Genomic DNA, 14,256 nt, shown 5'->3' with positions numbered 1-14,256 from the left:
ATTCGGCTCTCTCGGATTTTGAGGGCGACATGGGGTCAGTGGAGTCAGGTCCAGAGGCCCTGGAGGACGGAGAGCTCCCCACAGCGGAGGGTGATGACCCTACTGCGGCGAGGCTCTTCCGGAGAGAGGAGCTCCATTCTCTTATTGTGCAGGTACTGCAAATTTTGGGTTTCTCGGCCCCAGAACCTTTGGTGCCGGTCGCGGTTAGTGCGTCGATAATGTCAGGCACTAGAGCCCTCCCGAAAGCTTTTTATATACACGAGGCTATGCAAGTCCTAATTCGGGCTCAATGGGAAACCCCTGAGGCTACTCTGAGGGTGGCTCGGGGTATGGGCAAGCTTTGTCCAGTACGCCAGGAAGATTTGGAATCCTTTAGGCTTCCGGTGGTAGATTCTTTGATCACGGCTGTTACCAAAAAGACCGCTTTGCCAGTAGAGGGTGGAGCGGCTCTTAAGGACCCACGAGAAGAAGCTCGAGGCGTCGGTTAAGTCTTTCTTTGAAGTGGCCGCTTTATCTTTGCAGGCTTCAGTATGTGGTTCGTATGTGGCTAGGGCGTGCCTCTCTTGGGTACAGAAGGCGGCGTTGCCAGAGGACCTGATTGAGTATCTTCCTCTTCTGGAGTCGGGTTTGGCATATTTGGCTGATCTCCTGTATGATATTTTGAGAGCTTCAGCTAAGGGAATTTCTTTGGATGTGTCGGCTAGGCGCTGGATTTGGTTGAGGCATTGGGCCGCTGATCTTCCTTCTAAATCCCGTTTGGCACAGTTGCCGTTTAAAGGTAGACTGTTGTTTGGTCAGGAACTAGAACAGATTGTTAAAGACCTGGGTGAGTCCAAGGGCCGTCTTCTGGAGGATAAGTCTAAAAGCCAGGCGAGAACCTTCCGTCCACATTTCAAGGAAGCAAAGAAATATAGGCCTGGTAGGGTCTGAGTTTTTTCTAAGCCCCGTTTTTCTCAAAAACAGCAACAGCCCTTTCGTCAGGAGCGTAGAATTCCGCAACCAGCTCCCAGAGGTCCATCTGGAGCCAGAGGTCCACAATGATGGGGCCCTGGTCCAGTCTTCTTCGCCAGTAGGAGGACGGCTGTCCGACTTTGGAGAAGAATGGGCCAGGGTAACTACAGACGAATGGGTGCTGAGTATTATAAGAGAGGGCTACAAGTTGGAATTTGCGCGCTCTCTCGCAGACGGTTTTCTCGAGTCTCTGTGCAAGTCGGAGATAAAGACCGCAGCGGTGAAGGCTACCTTAGCAGAGTTACTTCGTCTCGGGGCAGTAGTGACCGTGCCGGCAGACGAGGTGGGTCAAGGCCACTACTCAATTTACTTTGTAGTGCCAAAGAAAGAAAAGGCTTTCCGTCCAGTGTTGGATCTCAAAGCGGTCAACAAGGCCCTCATTGTACGGCACTTTAGGATGGAAACTCTTTGGTCGGTGCTGGCAGCGGTACAGCCCGGAGAGTTCTTGACAGCTCTCGATCTGAAAGAAGCCTACTTGCATATTCCCATTTGGCCTCCACATCTGAAATTTCTTCGGTTCGCAATTTTGGGACAGCATTTCCAATTCAGGGCCATGCCATTCGGGTTAGCTACGGCTCCTCGCACGTTCTCCAAAGTGATGGTGGTCGTGGTGGCTTATTTAAGAACCAGGGGATTGCAAGTGCACCCTTATCTCGACGACTGGTTGATCCGGGCCCCTTCTTACGCAGAGAGTGTGCGGGCCACTCAGCAGGTGATAGCTCTGTTGCAGTCGTTGGGTTGGGTGATAAATTTTCAGAAGAGCCATCTCGAACCCACTCAGACTTTGGAATATTTAGGAGTGAGATTGGATACGGCCCAGGGCAGAGTATTTCTACCGGATCAGCGTCGCTTCAAGTTGGAGGAGCAAGTCTCTTCCATTCTTCAGAATCCGGCCCCGAGAGCTTGGGATTATGTTCAGCTTCTGGGATCAATGGCGGCGACGCTGGAGGTTGTCCCCTGGGCTCGGAGTCACATGCGTCCTCTCCAATGGCATCTCCTCTCTCAGTGGTCTCCTCTGTCCGAGGATTACTCAATTCGACTTCCATGGTCTCCGCAAGCTCGTTTCGCTCTCTGATGGTGGCTCCAGTCAGACAATTTGAGGCGGGGCATGCCTCTGTACGTTCCCGATTGGTGTGTGATAACGACGGACGCCAGTCTGTCGGGTTGGGGAGCTCATTGTCTCGGACATTCTGCGCAGGGGACGTGGTCCGTACAGGAAGCAAAGTTGCAGATCAATCTGCTCGAACTTTGGGCAATCCCGTTAGCCCTTGTGGCGTTCGAGAAGTTTCTCGACGGTCAGCCAGTACGAGTCCTCTCCAACAATGCGACAGCGGTGGCGTATGTCAATCGGCAGGGGGGGACAAGACGCGCTCCTCTGGCAAAGGAGGCGGCGCTACTATGTCAGTGGGCAGAGAACCGGTTGCCTCAGTTGTCGGCGGCTCACATAGCGGGCTCCTTAAATGTTCAGGCTGACTTTCTCAGTCGACACCGCTTGGATGCAGGAGTGTGGGTTCTGTCCCCGTCTGCCTTTCATCAGATTGTGAGTCGGTGGGGTCAGCCGGTAATGGATCTGATGGCTCGCTCCTCCAACGCCAAGGTAGCCCGATTTTTCAGCAGGGCCAGAGAGATCGGGTCCAAAGGGGTGGACGCTCTGATTCAGCAGTGGCCGTTGGAGCTTCTCTACGTCTTTCCTCCGTGGCCGATGATCGGTCGGACGGTGGGCAGGATAGCTCGACATCCGGGGCGGGTGATTCTAGTGGCCCCGGATTGGCCAAGGCGTCCTTGGTATGCGGATCTGATTCGTCTTCTAATCGACGAGCTGTTGCGTCTAGCTCATCTGCCGGATCTTCTCTTCCAGGGTCCGGTGGTCAGGCAGGACTCCGCTCAGTTTCGGCTTACGGCCTGGCTATTGAAAGGTCACGGCTTAGGCGGAAAGGTTATCCGGAGGAGGTTATTACCACTATGTTGCATGCGCGTAAGAGTTCTACGTCGGCGGTGTATGCGAGAGTTTGGAGAACGTTTGTTTCCTGGTGTGAGGCGGCTGGAGTTTCTCCGCAGTTAGCTCCCCTAGGCTCTATTTTAGCATTCTTACAACAGGGTATGGACAGACAGTTGTCGCTTAACACTCTGAAGGTGCAGGTTGCCGCTTTAGCCTGTTTTAGGGGCTTCTCATCCAGATGTGGTGTGCTTTTTGTGGGGAGTGGGTCAGTTGAGGCCGCCGCGAGTTCCGGTGGTACCGGGGTGGAATTTGAATTTGGTGCTACGGGCTTTGCAACGACCTCCGTTTGAACCGCTTAAAAAGTCTTCTTTGAAGGATGTCACGTTGAAGACCGTCTTTCTTGTGGTCATGGCTTCCGCTAGACTGGTGTCAGAGATTCAGGCGCTCTCCTGCAGAGATCCCTTTCTTCGTTTTTCGGAGGCGGGAGTTTCGGTTAGGACAGTTCCCTCTTTTATGCCTAAAGTGGTTACGCGTTTTCATCTTAGCCAAGAGGTGGTGTTACCATCTTTCAAGCGGGAAGATTATCCTGAAGATTTTCGGGCTCTCCGTTGTCTAGATGTTAGGAGAGCTTTGTGTGCTTACTTAGAGGCAACTAATTCGTTCAGGAAGTCGGATCATCTCTTCGTTCTGTTTGCAGGAGGGAAGAAGGGCAATATGGCCTCGAAGGTGACCATTGCTAGGTGGCTTAAGGAGATGATTTCCTCGGCATATCTGTTGATGGGGAGGTCTTCTCCGATAAGCGTTAAGGCACATTCCACAAGAGCGCAGGCGTCGCCGTTTGCAGAGTCTTGTCTGGTGTCGTGGGAAGATATCGCGAGGGCAGCGACTTGGTCGTCGGTGCATACATTCTCAAAACATTATCGGATTGATGTTGCAGCGCGTCGAGAGGCGATCTTTGGGGCGGCCGGTGTAGTTCGGTCCCACCCTGGCTGAGGATTGCTTTGGTACATCCCACAAGTCTCTGGATTGATCTGAGAGGACGCTATGGAAGGTAAAATTATGTCTTACCTGATAATGTTCTTTCCATTAGTCCTTCAGATCAATCCAGAGTCCTTCCCTGTAATGCGAATTCGTGATTTCAGATAACTTTACTATAATCATTTGGTTCTGTTCACGTTCTTGTTTTCGTTGAACGGTTGCTGAGTTTTGTGAATGTCAAGTTAACTTTGTTTTTCACTTTTAGCAGCATGGAGATTTCTCCCCGGGTATGTTGCTGTTATAGAGGCAGGAGACTGGATGTTGTTCGTTTGCTACTGCTTTGGTATCGTGTATACTGAAGTTAGGAAGGCTGCACATGCCCTCTAGAGGGAAACTTCGGAGTTCTCTCTATCTAACCTGCTAGAGGAGGGGCATAACCCACAAGTCTCTGGATTGATCTGAAGGACTAATGGAAAGAAAATTATCAGGTAAGACATAATTTTACCTTGCCCTGGGAGCAGTGGGTCAGTCATTGCTTTGTTTAAACCTGCTTGCCTTGGGAGCCTTAGCTTGGGCATTGCTTTGCTAAAACCTTTTGCCCTGGGAGCAGTGGCTTGGGCATTGTTTTGTTTAAACCTGTTTGCCCTGGAAGCAGTAGCTCGGGCATTGCTTATTTAAGCCCTGCTTCCCCTGGGAGAACTCGGTTTGGGCACCTCAGTGACTGTTTGTTTTATGCTTTTCTTTTGCCTCCCACGAGTGGAGTGGTCCACTCGCGTTCCCTACCCGCAGCTTACATGACAACCCTGACAGAATGAACCTTTATCTGACTGCTAGCAGTCTTACTGCTTCCAGCTAAGTGTCTTTTGCTTTCTGTTGTCCCGCCGGGGCGGGTTGTTGCTTAGTCTCTAGTGCTCTTGAGTTGCCATTATTGTATGCTGTATGTTTTGCTTCGCTTTAGCTAGTGTTAACATGTGCAGCTAGGCTGGTTTTGTTCTCTTCCCTCTCATGTCTTTCTGAGCTGTTCGTTTGCCCTTTTGTCTTACATTTCTTTTGCTGCCAATAAAGTTACCTTAGTTCACCTCCACTTGCAATCCAGTCCAGTTCTTTGGGATACTCTATGGGACTCCGTCTACCCAGAGGTGGTAGAGTGATTCTCATGCTGCCACCTCTGGGCCAAGGGCTCACAAATGTTACAATTCTTAACTTATTGCCACATTCCTACAGGCAAAAAAGTGTTCTACCGAGCATGGAGGAATTTTGAAACCTGGTGTGCGGACCAGGCGGTTTCTGCCTTTCTGACTTCCTTTCTGCATATTTTGGCCTTACGTGAGGACTGGCATATAATTTGTTATGGGTGCAGGTGGCAGCCTTAGCCTGTTATAGAGGTAGTCTTTTCTCCATTCTTCTTTTGTTTCTCATCTGGATGCTGTTAGTTTTTCTCAAAATTTCTCAAAGGAGTGAACTGCCTTAAACTGCGGGTGCGCTCCCTGTGCTGAATCCCAATGGTCGGTCAATTGCTTGGAACTACGAGTGGTGTACCTGGCTCTCAGAGCGTTCGCCAGCCTGGTGGAGGGGGAGCCGGTTTGAGTGTTTTTGGACAACATGATGACAGTAGCTTACTGTCATCCGCCCACATAGCTGGAGCGCAGAATGTAATGGTTGACTTCTTCAGTTGGCATAATGTGGACCCAGGGGAGTGGGAGTGCTCGGGGGTGGCCTTCCCCTTATTCATATAGAAGTGGGGGATTCCAGTGATGGACTTCGTGGTGACACACCACTATGCGAAAGCTCCCAGGTTTTTCAGAAGGAGAAGGGACTTTGAGTTGGAGGGCATTGACACTTTGCTTCAGCCATGGCTGTAGTCATTCCTCCTCTACATTTCTCCCCCGTGGCCACTCATCGAGAGAGTTCTTCACTGTATTGGACAACATCGAGGCCAGGTGCTGTTGGTCGCACTGGTCTGGCCTCGGCAGCTATATAGATCTGGTGACACTGTTGGTAGATCAGCCCTTCCACCTTCCGACAGCTCCGGGACTCCTGTGTCAGGGTCTTCTGGTTATGGAAGATGCCTCCCCTTTTTGTCTTACGGCTTGAGCAGTTGAGATTGAGGAAGAAAGGGTACTCTGATGAGGTTATTGCTACTTTGCTTCACGCTAGGAAGTGGTCTATTTTGGCGGGTTACGCACAAGTTTGACGAGCGTGGTCTCGCTTTCAGGCTTCCCTATCACAGATCTTATCCTTCTTACATGAGGGTTTGATGAAGGGTTTGTTTGTCAGCTTGCTGTGAGTGCAAGTGGCAGCACTTGCCTGTTATTTGTGCTTCCTCCCTGGCTTCACCTCCATTAAGGGGGTAATGCGGCTGCGCCTCCCGCTATCTCAGCCAAGGCCAGTATGGAACTTTAATTTGGTACTTCGTTCATTACAAGGGGTGCCCTTTGAACCTTTGTGGAGGGCCAACCTGAAAGATCTCGCTCTGAAATTGGTGTTTCCATAGCGTCCCACAGATCAATCCAGACACTGGTGGTTATGTCTCTCTGCCAGCAGGTGGAGATAGAGAGAACTTCTGAGGCTCTATATGTGGTCATGTGTAGCCAGCCAAACCTCAGTATTTTCTTTATCTAGCAGGTCATAACTCTGCAGCTCTGGATTTGGGACTCCTCGCCTGTTCCCCCATGTGGTTGAGGGCATCGCTTTTGCTGAGCAGGGATACTTGTTGGTGCCAGGTCCCTCCCTTTCTCCCCACTCCCGCTGGTCCTTGGGGCACGTGAATGTTAATCTGGAAAAAATAATTCAGGCAGAGACGTTAAACACCCTTTTGTGTGATAACCAGCAAACTCACAGTGAGCAGGAGCCTGCTGCAAGGCAGAACGGTAGGGAGCTGTTTTTGGCGGGCTGGGGAGTGTTATTTTGCTCTTCTTTTCTCCAGCATCATGGCAGCCCCGTCGGAGTCTGTCAAGCGCTGCTCCTGGTGTGGGAACCGGAGAGCAGCGTCTGGGGTGTGTGATTCCTGCCCCTGCATTTTGCCGGGACAGGGAGACGCTGGGGGGGGGGGAGCGCCTGGAATGACTCATGGGTCCGGCAGGCCCATTGTTGCCCTCGGGGCGACCGTCTTCTCGGACTCCAGCAGATAATTTTGGCGCCGTCGTGTCTTTGAAGGGACGGGCGGCAGCGGATTCCGTGGCCGGAGGTAGGAGCCGGCAATCAGCTGATGCTCGATCAGCTGGGCCTGGGACTGTCAGTGCAGGCTCCTGAACAGCAGGAGAAGCATCAGAGCTGGATTGCCTGTTTTCCTGCGCGAGGGACTGTCGGGCGCCATTTTGGATGAGGGGGAAACGGTTGCAGGGCCCCCTTTGGTCGCGAGTGTTCGGCAAGGATCTCTGTCTGCAGAAATCAGTCAGGTTGCCGACGGGGAAGTGGCACAATCAGCAGTGCCTTTTTCTCCTGAATTTGTGCTATTGCTACACAAGGCCTTTTTGCTTTAGAGATCCGGGGGGATCTTAGGAGTTGATGGTTCTTTGGGGGCATCTCTAGAGGAGGTCTTGGGACTTCCTTCCTCGGTGTCTAAAAGGCCACGCGTGGATTCACAGGATTTGGAATCCGTGTCGGTGGCCACTGAGGTAGATGACGGCTGGTTGTCAGAGGTTTCCTTTCTGACCCAGTTGGAAGTGCTGGAAGAGGGAGAATCACTGTTTGAGGGGGCTGATGATCTGACGGCAGCACGTTCCGCCACAAAGAACTGGCGAACCTTATTGTCCGAGCCAGGGAAGTTTTAAAGATCTCTCTGCCGGACAACAGTACCTCCTGCGCGGTAGCCCCTTCTATTATGTCAGGGACTAAGCTACCGTCCCATACTTTTCATATTCATGAGGCGATGAGGGTGCTCATTGCAGCGCAATGGGAGACACCGAAGGCAGGGTTGCGTGTGGCAAGGGCCATGATGCGTTTATATACACTTCCAGATGGAGAGCATGAACAGTTGCGTTGGCCCACCATGGATTCGTTGATCACAGCGGTTACGACGAGGACTACCTTGCCAGTTGAAGGCGGGATGGCACTTAAGGATCCTCAGGATAGGAAGTTGGAATCTGCCGTTAAGTCATCCTTTGAGGTGGCACTGTTATGCATGCAGGCGGCTGTCTGCGGGTCTTACGCAGCCAGGGCATGTCTTTCTTGGGTGCAGAAAGTGTCCTCGGAGCTAGTGACAAATTTGCCCTCGCTTAAGGCAGGTCTCGCTTATTTGGCAGACTTGTATGATATTCTTCAGGCGTCAGCCAAGGAAGTGGCCCTATCTGTTGTGGCTTTGTCACTGGTTGGTGGATATGGCTTCTAAGTCTCGTCTTGCTCGTCTGCCTTTTCGGGGCAAACTTCTGTTTGGCGAGGATTTGGATAGGATTGTGAAGGATCTGGGAGATTCTAAGGGTCGTTGCTAGCCGGAAGATAGGCTGAGGGCGAATTCTTGAGCAGGTTCCTCTCGGGCTCGGTTTCGTGATGCAAGGCGTTATCGCCCGGGCAGGCCGGTGGCCTTTTCTAAACCTCGTTTCCCTCAGAAGCAGCAGCCTTTTCGGGGGGAGCGCCGCCCAGGCGGTGCGTCCTCTAGACCCGCTACGGTGTGTCGTAACCAATGATGGGGCCTTGGTCCATCTTCCAGAGGCAATAGGGGGACGTCTGTCCCTTTTTCTGGGAGAGTGGACCAGGGTGACGTCAGACTAGTGGGTGTTGGAGGTAATAAGGGACGGTTACAAGCTAGAATTGGTTCAAAACCTATCGGAAGTTTTTGTGGAGTCTCCTTGCAAATCTCTAAAAAAGAGAGTGGCGGTCAGGGACACATTGGAGAATTTCATTCTCTTGGGAGCTGTGGTTCCTGTGCCAGTAACTCAGCGTGGTCTAGGCTGTTATTCCATCTATTTCGTGGTACCAAAGAAAGGAGGCTCGTTTCGTCCGGTCTTCGATATCAAGGGTGTAAACAAAGCTCTGCGAGTGCGTCATTTTCGCATGGAAACTCTGCGTACCGTCATAGCCGCAGTTCTGCCCGGAGAGTTCCCATTTGGCCTTCTCATCATCGGTTTGTACGCTTTGCGGTTCTAGGTCAACACTTTCAGTTCCAGGAGCTTCCCTTCGGTTTAGCTATGGCTCCTCGAACGTTTTCCAAGATCATGGTTGTAGTTGCAGTGTTTCTGCGGCAGGAAGGGATGCAAGTGCATCCTTATCTCGACGACTGGTTGATACGGGCTCTGTCTTTTCAGGACAGCGTCCAGGCAACAGCCAAAGTGGTCAGTCTGCTGAAGTCGTTGGGATGGATTGTCAATTTGGAGAAGAGTCAGTTGGTACCATCTCAGTCCTTGGATACCTTGGAGTTCTATTCGACACCTGTGTGGGCAGAGTCTTCTTGCCGAACAACTGGAGGGTGAAGCTGCAGGCGCAGATTCAGAATCTTATGTGCAATCCAGCACCCAAAACCTGGAACTATGTTCAGGTGTTGGGATCCATGGCAGCCACGCTGGAGGTGGTTCCGTGGGCCAGGAGTCACATGAGGCCTCTGCAGAGATCCCTGTTGAGCTGCTGGACTCCGGTGTCGGAGGATTACTCAGTGCGGTTGTCTTGGGAACCGATGGTCTGGATGGAAATGCGTTAGTGGCTCTGGGCCGACAAGTTGAGGCTGGGGATGCCACTGGCGGTGCCAGACTGGGTGGTGGTGACTACGGATGCCTGTCTCTCAGGATGGGGAGCCCATTGTCGAGGGAGCACGGCGCAGGGGTCCTGGTCGCCAGAAGAGGCTTTGTGGTCCATCAGTCGGTTGGAACTGAGAGCGGTGCAGCTAGCATTGCAGTCCTTTCAGGCAGATCTGGTTGGGAGACCGGTTTGGGTTCTCCCGGACAATGCAACGGCAGTAGCTTATGTCAATCAGAGGGGCACCAGGAGTGTTCCTCTGGCCGAAGAGGTGATGTATCTATGCCGATGGGCGGAAGAACACTGAGTTCAGCTCTCGGCAGCGCACATAGCGGGGATTCTGAATACCGAAGTGGATTTTCTGAGTCGTCATATCTTGGATCCAGGGGAGTGGGAACTCTCCGCTCAGGCATTTGCGTTGATCACAAGCCGGTGGGGAGTTCCAGCTATGGATCCGATGGCGCGAGCAGACAGTGCCAAAGTGCCGCAATTTTTCAGCTGCGGCAGGGACCCCCAGTCTCGGGGGATGGATGCACTTCTTCAGCCTTGGCCTCTGGTGAGTCTTCTGTATGTTTTTCCGCCGTGGCCGATGATAGGCAGGATATTGAGACGAGTGGCAAGTCACCCAGGTCGGGTGGTCTTTGTGGGGCCGAATTGGCCTAGACGTCCATGGTACGCAGATCTGGTGCGCCTTCGGGTCGGCAAACCATTACGACTGCCTGCTCGTCGGGGTCTGTTGTGTCAAGGTCCCATCCTTATGGAGGATCCCTCCCCATTTGGTCTTACGGCCTGGCTATTGAGAGGGCAAGTTTGAGACGAAAAGGTTATCCGGAAAAGGCGATTGCCACTATGCTGCGAGCTAGAAAGCGTTCCACCTTCACAGCATACGCGAGAGTGTGGCGGATTTTTTGAGTCATGGTGTGCGGCGGCAGGGATCTCAGCCTTTTCGGCTTCGGTATCTTCGATTTTGGCATTTTTACAGAATGGCCTAGATAAATGCCTCTCGTTGAGCTCTTTGAAAGTTCAGGTGGCAGCTTTGGCATGCTTTAGAGGCCATTTGCGAGGGTCTTCCAGCCTCGCACCCGGATATTGTTCGTTTTTTGAGGGGGTCAATCATTTGCGGCCTCCGCGGGTCTCAGTTTTTCTTACCTGCGAATTTGAATTTGGTACTGAAGGCTTTGCAGCGACCTCCATTTGAGCCATTGTCTCGGTTGTCGATTAAGGATTTGACTTTGAAGACAGTATTTTTGGTTGCGATTTCCGAGATACAGGCTTTGTCCTGTAGAGATCCGTTTTTTCGTTTTACCGAGGCAGGGGTGACTCTGCGTACAGTTCCGTCCTTTTTGCCCAAGATTGTTTCGCGTTTTCACATGAATCAGCAGCTCTGTCTTCCTTCTTTTCGTGGGAAGATCATCTGGTGGAATTTTCCTCTTTCCGGTGTTTGGATGTTAAGAGGGCTATTGTCAGGTATTTGAAAGTGACTAATGACTTCCGGTGTTCGGATCATTTGTTTGTTCTTTTTGTGGGACAAAAAAAGGGGCAGCAAGCTTCTAAAGTGCCAGTGGCTCGCTGGTTAAAGGAAGCTATTGCCTCTGCGTATATCACTTTCGGTAAGGTTCCGCTGGTGCAGCTCCAAGCTCATTCCACTAGGGCGCAGGCGACTTCTGTGGCAGAGGCTAGGTCGGTATCTTTGGAGGAGATTTGTAGATCGGCCACCTGGTCCTCGATGCATTCTTTTTCAAAGCACTATCGGTTGAATCGGCAGCAAGGGCTGAAGCTGTGTTTGGATCTTCGGTACTGCAAACTGGGATCTCTGGGTCCCACCCTATTTAAGGACTGCTCGGGTACATCCCACCAGTCTCTGGATTGATCTGTGGGACGCTATGGAAGGAAAAATTAGTTTTCTTTCCATTAGTCCTGACAGATCAATCCAGAGACTGGTGGGATGTACCCGAGCAGTCCTTAAATAGGGTGGGTCCTCCCTTGAGGTTTCTGCGTATCTGTTGGGCGTTTCTACTTTCAGGTTTCAGTTTTTGGATTGTTTATTGTTTGTTCAACATGCATTGGAGCAACTTCCTTACTTACTGTGAGTTGCATGAGTTCCTCCTGCATTTGTGATTGCAGGGTGTCTTTGAATTCTCGAAAACAGGAGAATAGCTCTCTATTGGGAGTTGGACGTTTACATGGCTTTGGTATGGATAATACTGAGGGTTGGCTGGCTACACATGACCACATATAGAGCCTCAGAAGTTCTCTCTATCTCCACCTGCTGGCAGAGGGACATAACCCACCAGTCTCTGGATTGATCTGTCGGGACTAATGGAAAGAAAATTAACAGGTTTTAACTAATTTTTCCTTGGATTTGATGTCTGAGATTGTTATTTCTTGTCCCTGTTCTGATACCAGATCTTCTCTGCTTTCCTTTTTTCCCTCAAATTCTCTGTCCCCCTTCCCTCTGTGCTTTGATTTCCTTCTGCTCCCTCTATCACTATTTCCCTTTTCCTATCCCAGCACTGATCATTAAGATCCCTTTTCTCCATGACCAAATTAACCTGAGGCACAAATATTAGAAAATCATGATATACTAATTCACATTTAATATGTAAATATATGCAAATATGTCACTGAATTTAAGAAATAAACTTTGCTTTTGAATGTCCTTGAGCTCCTACATGAAGCTATGCTGATAGTCATTGTTTTGTTTCTTCACAGGCTGATAAATTGCTAAAAGTCTTGAAACAATACTTTCAGGATGAATTAAAATCGGAGAATGATAGTCAGGTAAGAATACTAAATAATTCTGATGCATTTCCTTGTTTGGAAGACATATGTACACTTTTCCATTACGTCACTTGAGGATCAGTCCAGACAACTGGGTTATGTCCCTCATCGACCAGCAGGCGGAGATAGAGAGCACTCAAGCTGTGCTATATGTAGCCTTGTACATCCAGCTCGAGCCAGTATTCTCTATCTCCAGCAGATTGGTTAGTCGTGCCTGTACAGCTTGACTTAGTTGGTGGGTTGTGGACCTTCTTAGGCCAGGCTTGGGGTCGATGGACCAATGCACAGAAAACACCATAAAACAGTGCAAACTATTTCCACCTTGGGAAAAATATTACCGAGGTGGAAATAGCAGGCGATGTTAAAAAAAAGCAAAAACACATGTAAATGAACTGCTCACACAAACAGCGAGCAGATCGGCGGGGAGGAAGGAGGCAATCACCAAGCTGCGTATGCGCAGAACGGTTGATGAGGTGCCTAGGCAGTATCTGGGTGCTGGTGTCAGTTGCCTGGGATACCTGGTGGTGCCGGGTCCCTTCTGCCCCTCCATGCTCTCTCCCCCCCTTCTCTTGGCTGCTCTTTAAACTTGGCCTATATCCTTTCTACGTAAAAATGAATAAATACCCCCCCCCCCCCCACAACACAACCCCCTCCCCATAAAAAAATAGAGGCTAAGCAGCGCACGTTCTTTGGAATGCCTTAACGGGAGCTTCAGCTGTCATCAAGCGTCTTGAGAGGAATATTTACGGCTGCTATTGAAAGGGTGTGTTGTGAGTACCGCGGTTTTCCTGCACTGAGATGGCTTGGAATTCTCCGTTGGGGCAGTGTGCAGCCTGTGTTCTTTTTCTGCGGTGGCAGGTGCGGAGGGGGGTGGTGCACGTACCCCTGGACTGGGTGGCAGTCACAGTGCAGAGCTGCAGGGCGTTTCCTGCTCACCCTTGCTGTCCGCTTTCTCTAGCGTGCCGGGGGCAACCATTTTGGATTTCTGCGTAAAGGCTCCCCCGCAGCGCCTGAATGCTGTGGTGGATTTGGGGCCTGCATTATCTGCCTTGGCAACCAGTCCCTCAACGTCTGTACTTCCCAGCAGCTCGTTGTCTGCGGTGGAGTGCCCTTTCTGCTTTGAATTCGTCATCCTCATGCATCGGCTGGTCTTGCTCAAGAGGGCTCACCCTGCTGAGTTTCCCCTTCAGGCTGGGCCTTCTAGCTCTCAGGAGGAGGTTGGACTGTCCCATCAGGGTGAGGGGGTTCTTTTGTTGAGGCCCTGGCCTTCTCAGTATTTGGACTGGGAAGTGGACAGGTCTTAGAGGAACTCCCTGGGAGGTCTCTTTCGATCCCTGCTGGGTGCTGAGATCAGGGGGACTCCTTGACGGAGGGTGAGCGTCTGCCAGATGAGGGTGATGATCCTTCTGCAGCTTGTGTTTTTTGGAAGGTGGAGCTTGCGGCCTTGATTACTTTCTTTCTTTCTCTTTCTCTCTCTCTCTGCTAAATATTTCGTCCCGGTGCTCCAGCCGCCTTCTGCTTCTTCTTCCATCATGTCGGGGTCCAAGAAACCACCCCCCTCAAGGCCTTTCATGTTCATGAGGCCATGCAGGAGCATATTTCAGCCCAGTGGATGACTCCTGATTCAGGGCTTAAGGTAGCTTGGGCCGTGGCACATCTTTATCCACTTCTTTCGGAGGATCTGGAAAGGTTTAAGCTGCCTGTGGTTTGATTCCTTGGTTACGGTGGTAACTAAGAAGACTACAGCCCCTTTCCAGGGGGGGGGGGGGGGGGGGGGGTCAAGCCCTCAGGAACATGCAAGATTGGAAGATTGAGGCTGTTCTGAAGACGGCCTTTGAGGTGGCTACTTTGTGCCTGCAAGCCACTGTTTCTGGGTCCTA

At 51.2% G+C, this 14,256-nt stretch overlaps 1 protein-coding gene across 1 annotated transcript in view; it reads left to right on the top strand.

Moving 5' to 3' along the window:
* NUSAP1 (nucleolar and spindle associated protein 1) overlaps positions 1 to 14,256 on the top strand; it is a 268,127-nt gene that overhangs the window by 11,232 nt on the left and 242,639 nt on the right. The window contains 1 exon segment of the mRNA XM_030214927.1: positions 12,308 to 12,376. Coding sequence (XP_030070787.1) covers positions 12,308 to 12,376 — 69 coding nt within the window.

Source organism: Microcaecilia unicolor, chromosome 9 (assembly GCF_901765095.1).
Source record: "Microcaecilia unicolor chromosome 9, aMicUni1.1, whole genome shotgun sequence".
NCBI classification, from domain to species: domain Eukaryota; kingdom Metazoa; phylum Chordata; class Amphibia; order Gymnophiona; family Siphonopidae; genus Microcaecilia; species Microcaecilia unicolor.
Note: the sequence above shows the minus strand (reverse complement) of the source record. Positions and strands in the feature narration are given on the sequence as shown.